Source organism: Anas platyrhynchos, chromosome 4, assembly GCF_047663525.1.
Source record: "Anas platyrhynchos isolate ZD024472 breed Pekin duck chromosome 4, IASCAAS_PekinDuck_T2T, whole genome shotgun sequence".
In the NCBI taxonomy this organism is placed as follows: Eukaryota; Metazoa; Chordata; class Aves; order Anseriformes; family Anatidae; genus Anas; species Anas platyrhynchos.
The window spans coordinates 18,693,104-18,715,147 of record NC_092590.1 but is presented as its reverse complement, the minus strand read 5'-3'; the positions used below and the strand labels follow the sequence as shown (position 1 = coordinate 18,715,147).

The 22,044-nt window shown below is 43.9% G+C and overlaps 1 protein-coding gene across 2 annotated transcripts; it reads left to right on the top strand.

Moving 5' to 3' along the window:
* Positions 1 to 15: 15 nt before the first annotated feature.
* On the top strand, positions 16 to 21,936 carry SCARB2 (scavenger receptor class B member 2). 2 transcript variants are annotated; one of them, XM_072038026.1, is made up of 13 exons: positions 16 to 243; positions 6,471 to 6,628; positions 10,381 to 10,528; positions 12,011 to 12,199; positions 12,975 to 13,066; positions 13,563 to 13,682; positions 14,686 to 14,864; positions 15,421 to 15,539; positions 16,655 to 16,728; positions 17,889 to 17,940; positions 18,581 to 18,739; positions 18,878 to 18,948; positions 20,804 to 21,936. In XM_072038026.1, exons 1-12 carry the CDS (start codon positions 127 to 129, stop codon positions 18,905 to 18,907), a joined length of 1,437 nt encoding a protein of 478 aa, XP_071894127.1. In that variant the 5' UTR covers positions 16 to 126; the 3' UTR covers positions 18,908 to 18,948; positions 20,804 to 21,936. The 2 variants fall into 2 exon arrangements, with proteins under 2 accessions (XP_071894127.1, XP_027311868.1); XM_027456067.3 differs by lacking the exon at positions 18,878 to 18,948 and having other exon boundaries at positions 20 to 243.
* Positions 21,937 to 22,044: the final 108 nt, after the last annotated feature.

The following is a 22,044-nucleotide window of genomic DNA, read 5'->3' as shown; positions in this document are numbered from 1 at the left end:
TCCTCCCGGCCCGTCAGCAGGCGTGGCGAGGCAGCCGCCCGCCCCTTGTGCCCGGCCCCGGGGCCTGGCGGCGGCTGTGGTGGCGGTGCTGGTGGCGGCCGTGTCCCTGCCGGCGGGGCGGCGGCCATGAAGTCGCTGTGCCTCGTCACGGCGGGGGTCCTGGCCCTGACGCTGCTCATCGCCAGCATCTCCTTGCTGGTGGCGCACGTCTTCCAGTCCGTGGTGGACCTGCAGGTGAAGCAGGTGAGAGCACGGCCCGATCGCCACCCTCACGGTTCCTCCTGAGGGGTTTATTCCCCTCCGCAGGTTACCCCGGGAGGAGAGGGAGGGAGGGAGAGAAGGGGCTGGGGGCTGGCGCTGCCGGGCGCCCTCCGCGCCTCAGCCGCGCTCGGTGAGGGGCAGAGCATCCCCCAGGTGGGGACTCGGGCTGGGCTGGGCAAAAATCCAGCAAATATGAGTAAAAATCAGTCCTCTCCAGGCAGCTTTGCTGGCTGTGAGGCAGCTGCTGTAATGAGGGGCCCGCTCCAGAGCAGCAACACGTAGGGAGAGCAGGGAACACCTAAAGCACCCTCCTGCCTCCTTTTCTACCATCTGCATCACCGATTTCTTGCAGCTTTCAGACAGTGGCTTGTGCTGCTGCTCCATTTATTGCTGCCTGTGCAGCGCTAGGTGTGCTCTGGGCTGGGTGGTGGCAGCGGGGCATTTCACCCCGCTGCTCACAGCTGCTTGCAGCAAAATTGGGGAGCCCCCGTCCTGGCGTTGTTACGGCTGCAGAGCCCTTCTTGCTCATGGGCTGCTTTAACTTCTGTTCCTCATGCTGGCCCTTTGGGTTTATATGGTGGTCCACTGAAAAGGGTCAACTGCAATGGTGTTAGAAACTCCCCTACTTGAAGCATTTGTCATTAGCTATTTCCTTTAAAATGTCTGTGAAGCATGTAAATTATTACTGATCTGCCTAGTCTGAGGAATATCATCTCTTATTCAGACAGGGAAACCAAGAGTGCTAACAAATGATGTGATGTAACCAGTGCTGTTGTCTAACTGGTGGCAGAAGTCTGCTTATCCCCTGTAATGTCCTAACCGATGCGCTGTGCTTTTCCTCGAGGTATTGACAGCAAGCGTTTCCTAACAGAGAAGCTGTATTGTGTTATCTTACACCAATTTGGCTTAACAAGGGCGTTTTTAGGTTGGCAGTCAGTTTAAAACAAGTTGCACTTTGAATTGTATCCCTAAAGTTTAGGGGATAGCCAAAACCAGGCCTCCCTAGGTGTCGTGCAGCCTGTCCGGGTGTCAGCTGCTCCTCGGGAGCTGCTCCTGCAGGGTTTGTCCCCAGGTAAGTGCTTCTGCCCTGCTGGAGGACAGCATGGGGAATGGGTGGTTTATCCTGAAGTCATCCAATTGTCAGCTCATGCTTTCTCCAGGCAGTCTGAAAGGCAGATGCGAACTGATGTGAACGTCTGTGTATGCGAAGTTGTGTGCAAAGCAAGCCAAACAGCGCAGCTTTGCGTGGACATCTACAGCTCCATCTCCTATATTGCAGGAAAGGAGTCTGTCAGCTGCTGCATCACAGCAGAAGTTAGGGCTTCAAGTCTATTTCATGCTCTTACCACAGGAGCAGTGGGGTAAAAAGAAATGGTTTGGCAGCACAGTGTAGGACTGTCAGGAATTAGGTGTGATCCTCCTTACACGTATTATCTCTTAGCTACACAACTCCTTACCCTTAACGGTTGATTATATAAGAGTAACTTCATAGTTACTCTGCAGAGCTTTTGGTAATGCAGTATGCAGTTCCTAGAGCTCAGTCTTTTCCTGCTTAGTGTTTTTCAGCTTGTCCTAGCATGCATCTCCATTGCACAGGATCAAGCATCCTGCTCCCTGCACTTCCCAGTGACACCCTCCTGAACAGCTCTCTGCCCCAAAGCAGCGTGCTCCCTCCCAGTCACTCTGCTGATTCTGCTGCTTTCCACGTGCTTTATCCCACACGAGCTTCTTCTCATTTGTGTGTGGCCTAGGAAGTTGCTGTCTCTTGTGTAACCATGTGTGCAGCTTAGAAAATCTTGTGCAAATAGACAAATCTGAATTTGCCTTTGCAGTGTGACAAGACTGGAGCTTTCTGAGCTCTCTGATTGCTCTGAAGTCCAAGGCAGTGGACAAGAAATGTCACCTGTGCTCATGAGTTTCATGCTGGCCCCTCTTACCCTCCACACCCTCTCTGCAGAAAGAGGTTGTCCTTTACATGGGGTAGTTCATGCTGCTTTGAAGGCTCCCCAGAAGTGCTGACTGATAGTGAAGTAAATTGAAATGAATGACTGAATTATGGACCAGCTGAAGCACCTGTGTGTCCAAACCCAGGAGCTATGCAGCACTGAGGATGGGTCGGCTTGAACCAGGGGATTTGTGTGATGCATCCTTTCCAGCACCACTGGTCCATCTTATCCAGTGTCTGTTATTTACCAGCGGTAGCATCTGAAATTCCAGCAAATAATGGGAAAAAAAACTGGAAAGAACAAGAGTAAAATAGCTGCCCACAGGTGAAGAGCCCTCCTAGCTGCAAGCAGTGTTTGCTTTATGCTATATGTTATATGGTTATGGATTTTACTGCCATAAGCGTGCAGTGTATGACTATAACAACCCTTGAGCTATGCACCTAATGTGAAAGTTGGGCAGTCAGCCATTGTGCCTTTACCTCCAGCGTTCTGTTTATGCCACATGCCCCACACTGATAAATTTAGAAAATGGTTAGTCTTCTAACCCCTCGAAATTTCAATGGGCTTTTGCTGCCAGCTGTCCACAGCTGGGTTGTCAGGAGTATTTGGGGCCCAAAAGGTCGGGGAGGATATTTTATCCCTTGATTTATTTTATGTATTGATCATTTTTAGGTTTTGTTTATTGTGAAATACTAGACCGTGGAGGCTTTGACAAATGATGAGTTGAGATGCTTCTTTTGAACAGTTCCTGAAGTGCAGGGTCAGAAAAGTCTGCTTGTGTTGGTCTGAAGGTTTACCCTATTGCTCCTTTTAAGAAGCTGCAATTAAGTTCTGTAAAAGATGGATGTATAAAACTATGTCCTGGAACTAGATCATTTTGCAGTTACAGGGAACGAAAAAAAAAATAATATATATATATATATGTATATATTTAATTTTCTGTACAAGTTCCAAAAAAGTTCAGCATCATTTTCCACTCCAATCAACACCACCAATTGCAATTACATTTGGGAGCTTAAACTGCTTTCTTTTTCCTCTTTGTGAAGACAAGGAAATGCCAGAGAATGCGACCAGTGCAAATTCAGGCCTGGCATGGTAAATAAGTGAGCAGGACAGATGTTTTCGTACACTTGAGATGAATGTGGACTCCACTTGGAAGCAACAGCCTCTGCTGTGCTGCTGAGTGAAGACACAGCAAGATGTTATCTACTGGTTTTGGGTGGTGATCGTGCAGTTGGTGCACCTTTGCGTCTCCGTGAGACAGGATCTCTGAGTCTGAGGCCTCCCTGGGCTACTGCCTGCAGGACTAGTGTCTGACTTGGGGTTTCTGGATACTCTGTATGTCTTGTTCCTGCATGTAAATGTATCAAGAGAAAAGGCCTTGTGCAGTACAGCAACAATGACTGCAGTGGGGCTGTATCTTTCATGTATTTCAGATTAAACAGCAGTCCTATGATCTAGTATTTTGCAGCCTACCTAACCTAGCAGTGACCACAGCCTCTGACAAAAAAAATCGGTAACATCAGATCCTACTCTTCTGTGAATCAGTCACCAGAGCTCAACAGAATGCCACCAGCTGAGGGACACGGACATATGTTTTGTTTAAAAAAAACGTGCACGTGTTTTTCTCTTAGGCCCAGGCTGTTTAATATCATGTGGCAGACCCAAATGCCCCTGATACCATTTGGTGAAAAATTGAAGGAAAGAGCTTGCCATATTTTATTATTTGAGAATTTCATGGCAGTGTATCTGAGTCCTGCTCAGAAGTTTGTGAATCTGGGTTTACAACTGGTGTTGTTACTGTACAGAGCTAAAAATACACTGTCATTGCTGTGGGAGATCCAAGCAGCGTTACGCAGATCCAGCAAATAAATCACCAGATGACTTGGTTTCACTACCCTTTTGCTTTGTAGCCATCTCCCAGGGGATCACACAAGATTTCAAAATCCCAGGAACCTGCATTTATGCGGACTTTCTGGAGAAAAATTCCCTCATTCCCTTCCTGTTAATGCTCTTTGCATGTAGTCTGGTGCATAAGTATATGGATATAGCACGAGAGAAACTGATGTTACATTTGGCAATTCGTCATCAAGGTGGGGAGCTTCTTCTTTTCAGTCTAGCTCAGGAGAGTGGCACGGGGCAGTGACCTCCCTGCACCTGGTAAATATCATCCCTCTCACACCTGGTAAATGTCACCCCTCTCATAAAGGATACACTGGAGCCTAAAACTGGAAATAATATGTCTGGGGTGCACTTGTATTTTTTAAATGTTGACAATTTAGAGGGAGTAATAATCTTCCGCTTTAATTGCCTCATATGAGAGCAATCTGAGCAGCAGACAGGTGCCCTGAATACGCTTACTAGTTGTTGGGGAATAGTACAAATTCCTAGATGGGGAGAGTTAAGGTCAAGACAGGCAAGAGTTAGTCTTTTTATCAGTGCCAAGCTTATGCTCAAATGTATTTCATGCACATGAGAAATGTGAGCTGTACACAGCTTAGGAAAGGAGCAGACATCAGACCTCTGAAACCCCTGACTTTGTACTGTGGTTATTTGCGTATGGAGAAAAGCTATCCCAGTTATCTCTAGGTATCTTAAATACATTGCTGTGTTGCTCCCAGCCCTTTCTGGTAGTGTCATGGAAACAGTATGCCTGATTTAGTGAGATTTGCTGTTCCTGATCCTACAAACCAGCTTCATGCAGGCTCTGTCTGAATACAAACTCCTTGGCATAAGGTTGCAAGAAAACAGGGTCAGAAGCATTGATTTGTGTAGGAAATGGTGTATACGAGATGCTGATAGTACCAAAGAAATGCACAAAGCACCTGAAACATGCCTAACATTATTTTTGTGGTGTTCACAGAATACGGGGTTTGCAATTCTCAGAGGAAAGCAGTCTGCAACTGCAGAGTACTACCAGCTGGGTTGGCTTTCATTGCCTTTCAGGAATACTGCTGCCATTCCAAGCTCCTGCCAATACATGTTTCTTTTAAAAGGTCTTATCTTTATCTAATCATTCAAAATTAAAATCTGCATGCAGAAAAAACAGCTTCTTCAGTGGGAAGGCCAAGGATGAATGCTGAGGCTGTAGCTGATAATCCTGTAGCTGATAAAGTTAAGACCCCATAAACAGTAACCAAGACATGGCAGCTGGCCAGTTTGCCCTGCCTTTGATTTTGTACTTACAATATTTGACTTGTTTTCTCAGAAGAATAAAAAGAGCAAGTGTTGACGAGACCCATTTAATTGCAAATTATCTCCCCCTCCCTTTTTCCGCCTACTAGTGTTATGATTTTCGAAGATCCAGTTTTGTTTGTACTTATTCCTGAAAATTCCACTCTGCAAGCCATTTTTTTCTTAACTGTAACGCTGGCAGTAACAGTGTTAAAAACATGTGAAAAGCTTTGATTTTGGTGGCAGTGGTGATGCTTCTATAGTTGCAGTAAATTTTACCTAGAATTAAATGGTAATAAAATAAGGAGTTGAGATCTGCGTTACGTATTCCTAATAGAGCCACATGAAGGTAAATTTGAATACTGAATCATTATTTAAGTGCTTCTGTAATAAAATAATGATTTGCAGCTCCCGTTTTGTAGGTCCACGTTGTGTTGAATACAGAGAACCTCTGCTCTGTTCAGAGACATCAGAAAAGCATGAATCCCAGTCTGCCTAAATGAAGGAAATTTCTATCACTTACAGGTTTTCCTCCCAGGCCACTGAGAAATGAAGTCCAATTGCTTTGGAGACAATCTTACAGCTGTACTGGAATGTGACATTTGTAGGCAAAGAAATCATAACCACAATGAATCTAAGCTTCTTTTCTGGCCTTGTTCCTCCTCAGATGTCTCTCTTAGGACTGCTTGGCCTCACATTGTTGGTTTCCATTTCTTCTATCTGTAATGTGGATATGTTTCGTGGTGTTCCACACCGGGTTAGGTTTTTGTTCATATAGAAAGTGTAAGAGGATCATTGTGTAACAGCTGATGTCTTCATTCTGAAAAATGTCAGGCAGAAGTGTTTGTAGGACAAAGCAGAAAAACAATCCCAACAGAAGTATGCCCCTAGGCTGCAAGCATCGTAGCATATGCCTGATTTTGTTGATATTTAGTGAGGTGCTTCAAAGTAAAGCACAAAGTATTTGTAGAGTTGGGGTCTCCAATGGTGTTGCTTGTCCTTTTTCTGAGGACAGAGAATTTTTCTCTTTCCTGTAAATATTATTCAGCGTCTATCACTAACAGCCGATTTGTCTTTCTCATGTTTCAGGGAACAGTATTAAAAAATGGCACAGAAACCTTTGAAGCCTGGGAAGATCCTCCTCCACCAGTCTACATGCAGTTCTACTTTTTTAATGTGACAAATCCGTTAGAAGTGCTTCAAGGAGCTACTCCTCTTGTAGAGGAAAAAGGGCCGTACACCTACCGGTAGGACCATTTCACTGTGTTCACATTTCACTGAACCTGTTGCGTGTAAGGAGGCAAAGAACTGAGAATCAGAATGTTTGGTATCCCATTCTAGGAGAAAACCTAGCTGCTAGTGTGGGCTTGAAAATTTATTCAACTGAGAATGGTCATACACCACCTGCACAGTACAACCAGGCTGACACAGCAACAGCCTGCAAGCAGTTTTGGTTTTAGCCAGGGTCTTCTGTTAGATTTAGTGCAAGATTTTGCTCATGTGCTGCTGCTGCTCCTCAGCTGCTGAACTGAGAGGAAGTTCTCTGCATCGTGGCCTGCTGTCTTGTGAGGGAAAAGGCAGTGACTGGTTGAGATGTAAGCGGAGAGAAGTGTTGCATAAAAATGTGATTCACTCAGAAACTATTTCCTAGTTGAAATTGCACAATTCATATCATTAAAAACATGGACAGAAAGCTAGTTACAGAGTGGAATTAAAGGGAACTCCCCTAACGAGCCTTCACTATGAAACCTACTTAGATTCAGAAATATCTACTATTTTTGCAGATGGAAAAACTCAGTACGGCCATGTGCAGTGTTGGAGCTTATCCAGCCTCCATGACTCTCCTTCTGCATGGTATGGCTCCACGCTGAGCAGTCCGAGTCTGCTGCATGTGGGGAAGTTTTGGTCCCCTTACAAAAAAGTTTTCCTTTGGAGCTTCATTCTGCTCCACTGCACGCAGCAGTGTAAAACCAGGAGCAGTCCTGTGACAGGAGGTGTTACAGTCTTTGAACTCATGGAGGTAGGAGAACCATGGCAAAAATGTTGGTTTGTTATTGTCAGTCTCAGTGGTCAGACATTCATTCAGACCAGTTTCAGTGCCAGAAGGAGCTGTCTCTACCTAAGCTGCAGAATGATCAGGATCTGGTTGTCAGTATTTTAAAAAATATTGTAGAGTAAAAGGGAGAGCCTTTCGGGCTGCCTCAGTCTCTGCAGTATGTCTTCCCACGCTGTTCCTCTCCTCCTACAGCTCAGTTTTGCTTCACCCTCTGCCCTCAATCTTTTCTCATCTCTGTTTTTCATCGCTGTGCCTGTTTAGCTTTGGCAAACTACGTGTGCTACTTTGTTATTAGATAAACTGGTAGAGGTGGAGAAAAGATAGAGAAGCTTTCAAGTTCCCAAGCTTTCCTTCAGGTTGGTGTAGTGTAATGCTGATAATTAGTCAGCAGGAAGATAAACAGGGCTGCTTCTAGATGTAAAAGACCTACTTGAAACCTCATAGGCCCTTGCTTTTCTGCACTCCCATTCTCTAGCTCCTTTTTTTCCTTTCCTCAGCATCTTCCAGGCATCACGCGCAGCCTGCTTTGTGAAGCTGCACCTTACCCATGAAGGAGTCCTGTGGGATGGACGGGGCTGCCTGGCATGGTCCGTGCCCGAGGGGAGGCCCAGCCCGAGCTGCTGTTTTGTGGCTCGCTGTGAGCCTTCCCCTGCAGCACACACCACAGGCTGGCTGCATGTGATCGGGCTGGGGCGGGCGACGCAGGCGCTCCCCGACTTGTTTATTGCCAAGGGAGGCAGGCAGGCTGCTCCTTCCAGCCCTGCGTGTTTCTGTCACTCCTGCCTCGCTTGGTTTGCCCGCTTCTGACGTGTCCGAACAGGATTCGACTGTGCTGCGCTCTGCCTGATGGAAGAAATAGCAAAGTTAAAGAGCTGGAGTGCTCTTTCCCGGCAGATTCTTTAATCCTTGCTTAGCTGCTGCTGCTGAGTGTACCAGGCTGTCGGCAGTGGGTGGGGAAAGAGAGGAGGCGCATGGGAGGAGAGGGAAAAGGGAAGGATGTTGCAGACATACTGCATGCCAGAGCCACAGAATAAATACCAGGTTAGTATGTAGCAGAACATCCAAAACGCTCTAAATTCAAGTGCATGACTCAGTGTTTTATAAAATGGGCTACTGGGGAGAAAGGCTGGAAGTGAACTGTCCCTAACAGGCAGGGAAAAAAGTCTAAGAGTGGCAGAGAGGAGGAGGGACAGCTACATACAGTCTTATCCTGCATGGTTAAGCTTCAAACAGTTCATAGGTTTGACCCATATAAATTGTAAACCCAGTTAGTGCAGACATAGTTTCTGTACCTAAAATGCAGTAGTGCTTGTCCTTTTAAATCCTGGAAGTTATATTTGCAATATATAAAATACTTCATTCTGAAGTACACGCTGCTTGCCTGCCAAGCTCCAAAGAACACTTGGATATTATCTGGTCTTGGACACATTAACAGTTTTTTGTCTTTAACATCTGAGATCCTCCTCCTTGTGTCCCTAATCAGGGAGCATTGTTTTCCTCTGCAGACTTTTTAGAGTTGGAGAGGCTTCTCAGGCTAATTCCGGCCTGTGTTAGGTAAGGCACTTCACAACTGTCCATTCCCATCCCCTCAGTTCAAGCCCTAGGCTATGGAGTAAATAGATATGAAAGAGACTCTTGCCAAATCAAGCTGGAAGTGTAGCCTGTCCAAAATGTTCCTAGGAGGTAGGGGTGCTGAAGAGCAGTAGATACACTGTTTTTGTAGGGGAGGTGGGAAATGGTTGATTTCTAAGAACAGTTTCATGGGCCTTCCCAGTTTGCTTTAAGTTAGAAAGACTAAACCAAAGTAATACAGCCAGTCATGAAGCCGCATTAGTTAGATCTAGTGCAGCCAGGATAGCATCTAGCATCTGGAATGAAGAACATCACAGCACAGGGTCTTGCAGAATAATTCACCTTTGCATCTTGGGAGTTAAAATTTACTCCAGAGGCAAAGCAATGTAGAAGTCAACAAATTCTTGACTGAATGTGGACTCATGAAATATGGTCTGTTTCACCTCACTCCTATGCCAAAAGGATCACACCATGAGAAGAGAACCTGCCACTGTTGTTTTCTGGATTGCTGAAGATCGATATGTGTCTCATTGTGAACCTAAGCCTGCCAGTTCTGCAGAATTGTGGATCGTGTTTGGAACATGGTCCTGGCAATGCACTGGATTATGGTTATGACATGTGCTTCAGGGTGATTAAGATCTGACTCCCTTACTAGGCCAGCAGGTAGCATTTGATGTTTCTTGCCAATTGGACTTGTTTGTCAGCAATCCTGAGCTTTTTGTTGCTCGTTTGTAGCTTGTCTGTTTTGTTGCTTAGACAGTACCAGAAGCAAACTCCAAACCCATGAGCAGTTCAGGGCAAAAAAAAAATCAGTTGAATTTCTGTTGGATCTAGAATTGCTACCTCACAATTAAAGGAGAAGAGCTAAAACGAGGCTTGTTCTGTTGAGTCACACATAAGCCCAGAAGCCCTATTGCAAAGTACATGGACACCAGCAGAAAGATTCTGGTAGGTTCTTAGCTCAGGTTAATGATACTTAGGTGAAACCTACATCTTATTTTGTCTGGGAGCAAATTTTGCCTGCAGGAAAGAGGCAAAAGTCTTATATATAGTGTCTCTAAATCCTTCTGTACTGTTTGAAATTGCTCTCTTTCCTTGGAGGTATTTCAAGGCAAGGTAAAAATATGAAGTGCAATTAGGGCGTGGGGTGGCGTTTTTGGGAGTACCCTGTGAGGTGTAATTCAGCTCACATTGACACAAAGGGGAGTTGTGTTGCTGACAGCAGCAGCAGCAAAAATGGACCAACTACCTGCCAGTGATCTGAAAATCCTCCCCTTCGTGTGCTTAGAGCAGTAGAATGGCCACAAGTTGCAATTAATGTCATTTGTACATGTTTAACTTGCTTACAGAGTAAACTTTCTCGTTTTTCAGAGAATACAGGCCAAGAGTGCACGTTCAGTTTTTGGACAATGGCACCAAAGTATCTGCTCTGAATCCAAAGACATATGTATTTGAGCCTCAGAAGTCAGTTGGAGACCCTGAAGTGGATCTCATCAGAACAATTAATGTTCCTGCAGTGGTGAGTTCTCCTCCGTTCCTGCTTGGAAATCATCCTAACTCACTTTACACCTACAGCTTGTCACTCCATACTGTCTCTCCCTTTGTGGTAGATAAAGGTGATTGAAGAACTAGAGAGGCAGCTTATGTCTGAGGCAGATACTGCATTCAGTTTTGGTTTGGACTGTTGTGGGATTTTTTTTATTATGTTCTTCCTTCCCCATACACCTCTGAGTGTTAGTACCGCATTCCTGCGCTGAGAGCTGACGCACTTAAGAGATGAGCAGAAATCAGGCTTGTTGGGTTTTCGTGACCAAGTGAAATTAGGGAGTTAGTGATCTCAGGTACGTAGAAGGAACTCAGACATTTGAATGAGAAGGCTTGGAATATTTGTTTGGTTGGGGTTATTTTGGTCAAAATTGCAAAAATCGCCTCCAGCCCTGCATCACAAACTGAAAAAAAAAAAAAAAGGTTTCAGATACCACTGAATGAAAAGGTGCTGCAAGAATAAAGTTACAATTAAGACAGGCACCCCGGTCTGTATTAGGTGAGACAACCCTGCAAAGACAGTCTCATTCTGGTGATGAGAGGCAGACCATTATTTTTGGTCTCACACAGGGATAGCATGAGAACAGGCAGATACACAGCTGTCATACCTTGCAAAGCAAATGAGACAGTACCCAAATACTTGCTGGTTGTGTAACTAAGCCCTTACTCCCCATACTGGTTTAATTGACTTCAATTACAGGGTGCATTCAATTCTGCCTGGCATTTCTAAAAATATCTGTCTGATTTTATGAATGAATACATAAATTCTCTGTATGTGGCATTAGATAGAACGCAGTTTACTACGAGTTGCAAACAATACAGTCACTGTATTTACAGATCCTCCCAGGCATTTGAGTGGTAGCAAGTATTATCTCTCGTTCAGATTTTTGACAGTGAGGTACTGTAACAGGCTGTAGTAGAAGAACCACAGCTTCGTTCACCCAAGGAATATTTTTTTTCTTTTGTTTTTGCCTTTTTTTTTAAATATATGTTGTATTCCCTACAAAGGGAATAAATTTTGGTATTGTTTGCATTTTAGAGAAATTCCACATCCTTACAGGCTTTGCTTTTCAAAAGTAAACCATGATTTCCTAAGGCTGATATTCAAAGACCATCTCCAGCTGTGATATACCTGTGAAATTCAAGCTGCTTAGAAAGCAGTTTTGCACATTTCACTTTAAATGCATTCTTAAGCCTACAGAAGCCAGTGGCACAGAACCAAACTGTGTGCCCATGCTTAGCTGAACAGGAATCTGCAGGAGCACATCCCTGGAGGAGAGTAGCTGAGGAACCTGTTAGTCAGCACATTACTTGCCGCAAGTGGAAATAGTGAAACTGAAAATACAATTCAAATGTGTGCAATGCTGAAATGTGTGTGTCTGTGTTTGCATGCAGCTGTAATTATTTATTCTACATGAAATCTGACCATTTTTCCCTGATTCCAATCCCCTGGCAGACTGCAATGGAGTGGACCAGGGCAACCTCTCTTCAGTTTGCCACAGAGGTGCTGTTGCTGCTATACCAAGAATCCCTGTTTACAGTTCGCACTGTGCATGAATTACTGTGGGGCTACAAGGACAAGCTGCTGTCAACCATTCATCTTCTGCATCCCGAGATCGATCCAGTGTTTGGTTTCTTTAATAAGGTAACTGGCGTACCAGACTTTCGGATGCTTTAAATTAGGGGTGGTGTCATTGCTACAGAGTTGGGACTGTCATCACCTGCCAGTAGAGAAGGTTGCTCCGAGGCTGAGGCCAGGAGGCAGGCTGCAGAGGTGGCAAAAGGATGTTCCCTGTCCAATTCGGCTGTGTTTAGGCACTGGCCTGTGGCACAGCTGCGAGTGTTTTATCTCACTTCCCTCTGTCAAATATGCATAAACTTTCCAAGAGTGGATGTAAACAATTCCACTGTTGATTGTGCTCACTTTGAGTAGCATGGCCTTTTTGGCACCACTTGTGCAAACTATCAGAAAATTTACTGACCAATTTCCTTCGAAGTAATTAATTGAGATCACATGTTAGTTCTGTGCCGTAGCTATTCATGGCTTCCACAGTGTCTCTGTAAGTCACCTTGGGCCAGGAGGACTCCTTGTTTCTCAGAGACATCTACAGCATCCAAGTTATTTTCTGTGGGTTTATTTTGTTTCTGTGTGTTTGTTTTATTTAAACTGCTTTTTCAGTGGCAAATTTCAACAGGTAAAAAAGGCTAACCTAATGTTGCATTCCCTTCACTTTGGAGGGGCGAGAATTTAGCACAGTCACGTCCACCTCACTTATGTTCAAGGGGGGGTTTAATGATTTGCACTTACCTCAGGGGAGTCCATCACTCCTGTGGTGGATTTGTAGTGAGGGCAGCTCAGTCTCCTGTCACCCCGTTGTTACCAGTCAGGAGTGATTAAAAACTTACGTATCTGTTTGCAGATGAATGGAACTGATGATGGAGAATATGTTTTCCTAAGTGGGGAAAGGAACTACCTTAACTTCTCACGGATTGTGGAATGGAAAGGAAAAGAGTAAGTTTTTCCCTATGGTTAGGCCTCTATCAAAATCTGCCACTTTCCACATTTTTGTTGAACCAGAATGTTCACCTTTACATTCTTTACAAAACAAAACAAAAAAAAGTCCATTTATTTTGTGGATGGTGGTAGTTCTTAGCAGCTCTTAGCTCAGACCAGGCCTCCAGTATTTCAGTATGGGTCATATAATTACGAAAAGAAGATAGTCCCTGCCCCTAGAGAACAAACTGCTGTGGGCACTCACCCCTGACTGCCCCATGGCACAGGTTACCCTCCCTGACACCCCTCCCTGGATTCTTACTTGCCTGGTGCCAGTTTAAAGAGAAGACAAATGCAATTTAAACCCATTCTAATGCCCCTCGTTGTTAGCAGAGCTGAGGCAATAGGACTTAGCACTGTACAGGTCTGATTCTTGTTTGCTCAGACCATAAGCTGGCCTGACCACTGCTCAGAGGTCTTTTAACCCTTATTCTCTTTGCTTCATTTTCTTCAGGTCATTGAATTGGTGGACAACAAAGTCATGTAACATGATCAATGGAACAGATGGAACATCCTTTCACCCACTGATTAGCAAAGATGAGAACATTTATATCTTCTCTTCTGATTTCTGCAGGTAAGAAAAGGAAAACATCATCACTCAGACTTTGCAGCAGAGCATTTATGTCCATTGATGTTAAAGTTTTATGTTAGGCTAATATTTTTCCTTCCATTGTCTTATTTAGCAGGGTTGGTGTTCAGTATTCATTTGTGCTATGAAGGATGAGAGAGATAAACCAAAAAATAAAATAAATAAAATAATAATAATAATAAAATCTGTATCAAATTAAGGATGTGTTATTTGTAAAGAAGGATAGAGTGCAAATTTGAAAGATGACTGGAAAGACAGGCTGGACTGTCTAGCAAGGTTTGTAATGAGGGGAAGAGGATTTCTATGAACCTTGCCTGAAATTTCTTTCTCCAAAATCTTCCCTTGTTCTGCTTTTTAGAGAACGAAGATTGCCTTCTTCAGAGATGTGTGACTTAAAGCAGTGCTATTTAAAATGCAGCAGTATTCAGAAAAAAAAAAGCATGATGTTTCCTTCTTTATGTTCCACTTGCTGTTCTCCTCCCTTCCAAGTTTCCCTGTTTGTGGAGAATGAAAATGATCTGAAATTCTCTATTTAAATCAATATGGATGTGTGTTATGCTAAATTCAGGACGTGCTAAATTTGTGCCTCCCCTCTGTTCTGTCTTGCCCAACCCTGTTCCTTGCCTTGTCCTTCCCAGTAGCACACACCAGCAGTGCCTCACACAATGCATAATAGGAACATGGGGACATGGCTGAAGCCCCAAAATGCTGAAGGCAGGTGTCAGTATCCCTAGAGCAGCACAGTTAGCACAGGATTGTCCATTTCTTGCAGCAGCAGAATGATGAGGTGTGTATGTGATGATCAAAAGCCCGTTAAATTTAACACAGAAGAATTTAACACAGAAGATCATTGGAATGAACTTAGGCCAAGGCCACAGCTTACTGTAAACTGAAGTAGATAAGCAGGCATCAACAAAGAGACATCTGCAGCAGATATTAGCATATGCTCAAGACTAACAAATCTTGGTCTGGCTTCTCTTTCTTGCAGATCTTTTTACCTGGTGTATGACAGCTCGGGAAGTGTTGCAGGCATCCCAACCTACCGCTTTGTGCCCTCTCCTATGGTGTTTGCCAACACCACCATTAACCCAGACAATGCTGGATTCTGTGTGCCTCCAGGAAACTGCCCTGGCACTGGGGTCCTCAACGTCAGCATCTGCAAGCAAGGTATGTTACCAGGCAGTGGAAGCAGACTGGGAGGACATCGGCAGCAACATATTTCTCCTTTCTGACTGAAATAAATGAGGACAGTTTGGTGAAGCCTACAGGGATGTGACCGTACTCAGTGAAACCAGTCACCAACAAGTGGTTGGTTGGTGTTAAACTGCAGTAATGAGGAAATGTATCTGAGGGGAGATGTTCCTGTGAGATGTCATCAGCTCCAGCAATGACAAAAATCAAAGAAATCAGAAGGAAGTACCAGGATCCATACTGAACAGTTTGGGCATTTGTAGTCTGCTCTTATCCAGGTAGCTGTCATGTCTGTGTAGTTGGATAACCAGTGAAAAGACCAGCATGCAAGCCATGAAACCATGCCAATGCTGCACAAGGGAAAATCTGGCTTCTTCTAAGGACTGGGCATCAGTGTTAATTCTGTAGCCCCAGAATGGACTTGCCTTTACAGTGTAAATAGCACAGTGCAAAGAGTTTTGAGTTCCTCAAAGACTTTCTCAAATCCTGTTCTTTTCTTAAATGGTGATTTTTCTATGTTTTCACATTCCAGGTGCTCCCATATTTCTATCAGCTCCACATTTTTACCAAGCAGAGCAAAAGTTTATAGAGGACATAGAGGGCATGCACCCGACCAAGGAATATCATGAGACATTTGTGGACATCAATCCTGTAAGTACAGCCATTTTTAAAGGGTAATGCAGTCAAATCCAAGCTCATGGGCTTAGGTTACCTTCTTGGATGGTATGCATCGATGTAGTCTCACTGACTTCATCAAAGCTGTGTTATTTTACATGGAACTATTCAAATACTCAGTGGATGTTGGACTCAATTTAGATGGCATGGAGCCATGGAAAGAGAGATGCAGAAGCATGGTGGTTGTGTCTTTCATGGAAGTTTGTGGAGTTTTTGGTAATCTCACCGTGAGATGTCAGAAATAAAGGAGCTTGCAGCTGATGGGTGGGGTTTTACACTGTACTCTAGATCCACACATCTGAAGGTAGGTCGAGGGACAGAGCAAGATCATTACCTCCCCAGTTTACAGACGGAGAGGAGTCTGACTCATCAAGCTGCTATGGAGGAAATTGCATAGTTTCTCTCAACATCTAGTGCAGATGCTGCTTGACACCTGATTTGGTGCCAAGCTCTTTCTGTTATGCAGCTCTTTTGAAGTATTAGTGTAAAACGAGCTCTGCGACTCCTCGCTTCCATCCACCCCCACAGACTAAATTTGGCTTCTTGAGCAAGGAACATATTTCTGTGCATCCATTTGCAACCTTTACTATAGCAGTGGCAATATTGTGAGAAGTGTTTCATTCTCATCACCTTTATGGCCATTTGCTCCCATTCATTGTGGTCGGTATCTCTTTGTCACCCTTCAAACAGAAAGGTTTCTTTTGTGTGAGACTGCACGGTCTTTGCACAGTACTGAGACCAGAACAAGCAGCAGTAGGTGATAGCTTTTTTCAAAACTACAGCTAGATCTGAAAGAAGGGGGATCACTCTGTAGCTTAAGTGTGGGTTCCTCCGTTTCTGTTGTAGCCTCTTCACATCTACTTAATTCAGAGGCAGACTGAAATCTGGGCATATGAGATACAAGAGTAACTTGCAAGATTGCCTTCCCTTGGTGAAGGGAAATAAATAATAACCCTAAGTGGGTCTTACATTGCCTTGTCAAGTCCACATCAGTGTAACTGTTACATTGTATTCTCCTAATGCCTATTTCATGCTTACTCTTTAAAAATAATAATATTAATAATAATTCACTGCTTTCTTCTATTCCTCAGCTGACAGGGCTTGTCCTTCAAGCAGCCAAGCGGATGCAGATCAATGTTCATGTCAGAAAACTACCTGAATTTTTGTAAGTGCTGCAGGGTGGATATCTCAGACCTGATTTGATATTCAAAACGAAGTTTTCTGCAGTGTTCAGATGGAATATTGGTTGGAGAGAGAAAATGAGAGGGAGAAATCTAGTCAAATCTTAATTTGGCAGTACGCTCTTCAATCACAGACCAAGTCGCTATTGCAGTTCCCTCTGCAGAGTAAAGACAGTATTCAAGAAAAGTTGCTGGCGACAAGTTACACATGATGCTTGTGGTGGCATCAGTCATAGTACACTGATGCAACTCCAAGAGAGGGTCTGCCACAATGGAGCGGGGCTGGAGCTCAGAGAGCTGCTGCTCACTGCAGTGAGGACATGCCATCCTATTCTTCACAGCTTTTAGAAAAAATATACTGCAAATGCCATCACTTCTCAGCAGTATCCATGTGAAAACCAAACAAAAAGGAATAATCCCTTCAAAGTAGAAAATCAAGTGGTGTGTCTCAAAACAGCCAGCAAGTCCTATCCAAAATTCTGGAGGGAGGGCTTAGGTCAGGTAGAGAGAAAGACCTTGCCTTGGTGACTGCATTGATATGATAACGAGAAACCTTTGTCCTGAGACTTAGGCAGTCCACACAGCAAGCCTTGCTACGCAGCTACTCAGCTTATTGGCACAGCTTTGCCATGTATTATAACTAAAAAAGAAGTGTTTTAATTACCCCAATCCTTATGAGATGGTCAGTGTTTCTTCACCTTGTTTTCTAGTGGCCAGGAGCTGTTGCATTAAAACAACTTAGGAGCAAGCTGTTATTTCATGTGTGCCAAACTTTTTTCTTTTTTTTTTTTTTTACTGTTCTGTGCATGTTGTGTGGACAATAGTTTCTGTGTTTTACAAGTATGAGTAACCTTCAACATCGGCTTAGCTTAGCATTCCTGCTGACTGGCACAAATCTGTCATTCAGTAAGTTATTAATGAGCCTTTTATGGATCCCTTTTTTTCTTTCGCCACCAAATCCCAAAACAGAAATTATTTAGCATTTTGAAGATTTAGATTGTTCTGCTCGAGTGGAGAGGTGGAAATCAAGTCTAGAGTTTCTCTGGGGACAGTTTCCTTGTTCATTGTTGTATTATAATCTGTCTTCAGAACCCTCAAGTTGAAAAATTGGAAAAACATTTCTTATTGTTGTTTTTTTACACAGTGAAACAGGCAACATCCGAACACTAATTTTCCCAGTGATGTATCTAAATGAGGTAAATATGTTATTTCTTTGCAGCATTGTGGCATGTTTATTCTTGCTAAAATACCATCTTTGAGCTAGCCAGGAAAGAAATGCATGTTTTCCTGTTGCTTTGTATAGTGATAGGTAGGAAGCTGTTGTTGTTTCTTACTAATATCCTCTTGCTGTTTGTTGACCATTGCATTAAGTTTAGTTCTGGAAAATACTGTCAGGTAGGCTTTGTAATTGCAGAGTACTGGCCATGAGGAAGAGGCAGAAGGCTTGCAGGATCACATCTTTTTGTGTGGAGACCTCTATGAATGCAGTAGTAGCACAGTCTGTGCTGTAGTTGGATCACTGCCTTCACTGGATTCAGGGATTCAGGGAACACTCTAGGTTTGATGATTCATGCCATTACTCCAGGTCCATATTATTGCTTTCCTAAATTGAGCATTCAAAGTCACTACTTCCTTTAGAAATGCAGAGCAGATTATCCCTCTGGCCAGAGTAGGAGAGCTAAGGATTCTTTGAGGGAAGGTATATCAAGAAGCAATGAAGCAGAGGTGGAGAACTGTGGAACCGTTGTTACCCTACACCTCACAAAGGTAAAATGGCCTAATATAAAGACGGACAGAAATCAGTCTTTCTTCTCTCTTCATCTTTCTCTGCTCCAGAGTGTTCTGATTGATGAAGCATCTGCCAGCAAACTCAAGCACGTCTTGCTGGAAGCCAGTGTTGTAACTGGAATCCCCTTTATAATCATGGCTATTGGAATTGTTTTTGGGATTGTTTTTATTGTGCTCGTGTGCAGGTCCCGGGGAGTAAGTGAAGAGGTAAGTAGCATTTGAATTCAACTTTGCTTACTGTATGTTAGTCTGTGTTTGATTTTCTTTTGGTTGATTTATTTCTTCAGTATCTTTTTGTACACAAACATTTTTATGTGTTGTTTTTGTTTAAAATGACCTTTCTAGGGAGGGGAAGTTTTAATAGACTCAGAATAAATGCATGAAAACAAAGGAATGCAGCTAATATACGGAACGTGGTAAGGCAGGTCAAATCTTCTGTGCCAAACTCCCTTGCTGATAGTAGTAAAAAAATAAAAAATCAGCCTGTCTAGAGGACCCCGAAGGGTGAGATGCAAAAGTTCACCATATTTGTTGGACATTAAATCACAGGCAATTGGACAGTGTTCTCAGAAACAATTGCCTTATGCCAGTTGATTATTTTTCTGTACCACTATGCAAATTCATGACCAAAGAACAGCTGACTTTTACAGACAACAGCACGCAGATAGTTATATCCAGACAGTGCTAGTTTGTACATCTATTTATGAAGAGTTCTGTCACAAAATAACAATCTGGCATTAAGGCTGTTCATTAGCAATGCTGAAAACCCAAACTTCACCCTAACAGTTAAGGCAGTAGGGTTCAGATGAGACAAACTGGGTACTCTAGTCGGCTGTTTTCTCCCTGTAGCTGCTGTGGTCTTAGTGTGGTCTTGCTTATATGATGTTGGCTAAGTACCTTCCTAAAACCACTTGAGAAAGCACCATTATGCCTACTGCCAGAGATCCCAGCTGTGCTGTGTCTGTGCTTCACCTCAGTCTGTGGGACCCAGTGCTGGGTAGGGGTGTGATGGTGGTGGCAGCAGTGGCAGAGAGTCCTCAGCCTTCCTTCCTTGAGCTTTGAGGAACCGATCTCTGTCTGTCTTGCTTCACTCTTGCAGTTCTCTCTGGGCACCCAGGAAGCATTTCATGAGCAGGGGTTCTCAGGACCATACTTCAGGTTCCCTTACAGCAGATCCTTGTCCTTTTTCCTTGTTCATTTCTTTCTTTTTCTTTTGCTCACATTTATGGCAGGCTCAACTAGAAAAGCAAAACTGTCCCATTGCCTGAGGCCCCTGCCCCAGGCATTCCTTCCTCTCCTTATGTGCTGGCTTCATCCCAGCCCTCTTGGATGTTCCTGGATGCTACACAGTGATTAAAATGACCAAGTGACACCTCAGTTTCATGTTTTCTCTGTTACTTCTGTTGCTTTTCCTGCAGATGTAAGAGTAACTCAGCCAGTTACATGTCTGTTTGGGATCCACCTCCCACCAGGGTGGTTATGGTCTTTCATCATCTGGAATATGCCACAGGGAACCAAGCAATCAGGCCTTTTCTTTGCCTGTGAATGAGCACATCTGCCGTGCTGAGTCCTTGCTGAAACCCCTCTGGCTGGGGGATGTCCCTGACAGTTCAGTGGTGCAGTGCCCAGAACTGAGCACACCACACCTCCAGATACACAGATTCCCTCCTCCCTTTCATCGCTTTCCCAACCTGCTCCACAGCCCTGCAAAGATGCGACCTGAGCCTTCCCATTTATGTTGCATCCTTAATATCCTACTAATCAACGACTTGCCTCATCACTGCCTCATATCTCCCAGTTTCCAGGAGGACGGCTTTCTCTGCAGGATGTGTCTCACTGCATTTCTTGCCCATTACCCACTGTTCACACTGAATCCTGGCCCCACTGGCATGCAAAGCATGATCTTGGTAGGCCTAATTCCTGCATCACCTCACTTGCTGTCCTTAGAGATGGCAGCATCCTGCCCTCCAGTGGGGGCAAGGAGAACATCCTGGCCCTTTTCTTCCACTTGCCTCAATCCTCTCCATCCTCTGGAGTAAGCAAATTTGGGACAGCTCTTTGTAGCCCAGTGCCTGCCCCTGCCAAAGCTGCCATCCACCCTCCAGCACCTCCCCAGCACAGCGTTGGTTCTCCTCCATGAAACTGCACGTAGAAGTAGGAGACAAGCTTTTTCCTTTCCTGTCGGGAGTTTCAGAAATCCAGCTTCCCCACCATGGAAGCTCTGTGATGTGCCACATTTAACTTTCGTGTGTTAAAATTTCTCTCTTGCAGAGTACTGAAGAAGAAAGGTCCCCACTCATCAGGACATAGTAGTAGATTTTCTTTAACATGTGAGCTTGGAGAATAAATTATTAGAGCTGACCTAATAGCAACTACCACTACCCACCATTGTCCACCGTGGAGAAACAATCGTGTCAAGTGTAAGTTATTGTGGCATAGAGACGGAAGAGAATCTGGACTGTCATCAAGGGAGGAGACTTTTCTTACCAGCTAAGTTACAACTTTAAAACTGCGTTTTAAAACTGCTCAAGATCCTGCTTTTTCAGCTCTGCACTCTCTTGTACCTGCACTGACACCTATAGACGATCATAACCACTATATCAGTGAAAAGAACAAAGGCCTGATTCATCACAGAAATGACAGGGGTAAATTTTGCAAATGGCCTTAGGAGCATGGGCTGCAGAGTACCCTTGTAAAGGCACAGCAGGTTCCCGTACCACCCAGGAAGACCTGTCATTTTTCCTGTAGGCCTAGTATTGTTTTTTCTGTAAAGTGTTGCGCGCTGCTTACTACCAGTATGCACTGACTGTTTACTATTAATGTCATTGGTCCTTCCACAGAACTGATTTGTACGACTAACCCAAAATATCGTGTGAAACGTTTTAAGTATCTGTAGTTATCAGGGAGAAAGAATCCAGTGACTGGAAATGCTTTTACGTACAGACCTCGTAACTGTTCTAACTGCACACAGTCCTATTGCATGCTAGTGTTACATCTATCCTTAAGACTTGGATTTGTTTCCCTTCAACTTGAAAAAACAGAAAACAACAAAACAGAACACAACATTCGTCTTGATGGTGGAAGGCACAAAAACGGTGTTCTTTTTTTCCTCTGGTGTTTGTCACGGTTCTCAGCTGTGTGGTTTAATATGAATGCAGATTTGGCGGTTACGTTTATTGTTCAGGATAAAATCACACCTCTGTATTGAGGTATGTGTAGGGCCTTGAAAAGATGTAAAGAATTTTTTACTTGCCAAGTGGAAACTTGTTTTCAGAAATTACTAAAGTATTTTTCCCATGGCGAAAGGGATATTCTAATTGGGAAGTATTTCCATTGGATCTGGATAGCAAAACATATTTTAAAATGTATTATTTTATTCTAAATAGAGGTATTGTTTTTTTCCATTGTTTTGGTTTGTTGCTTTCTTGCCTAGCTGGTGCTTTGTTCAACAATTTTGTTCATCTGCAGCCGGTTCCAACCAGGACGTTTGAAGGTAATTGCAATGAGTTATT

Coding starts and splice junctions, on each gene's coding strand:
- SCARB2 (XM_027456067.3), top strand. CDS start 127: ATGAAGTCGCTGTGCCTCGTCACGGCGGGGGTCCTGGCCCTGACGCTG. Junction 244..6,470: donor TGGACCTGCAGGTGAAGCAG/GTGAGAGCACGG, acceptor CTCATGTTTCAG/GGAACAGTATTAAAAAATGG. Junction 13,067..13,562: donor GTGGAATGGAAAGGAAAAGA/GTAAGTTTTTCC, acceptor CATTTTCTTCAG/GTCATTGAATTGGTGGACAA.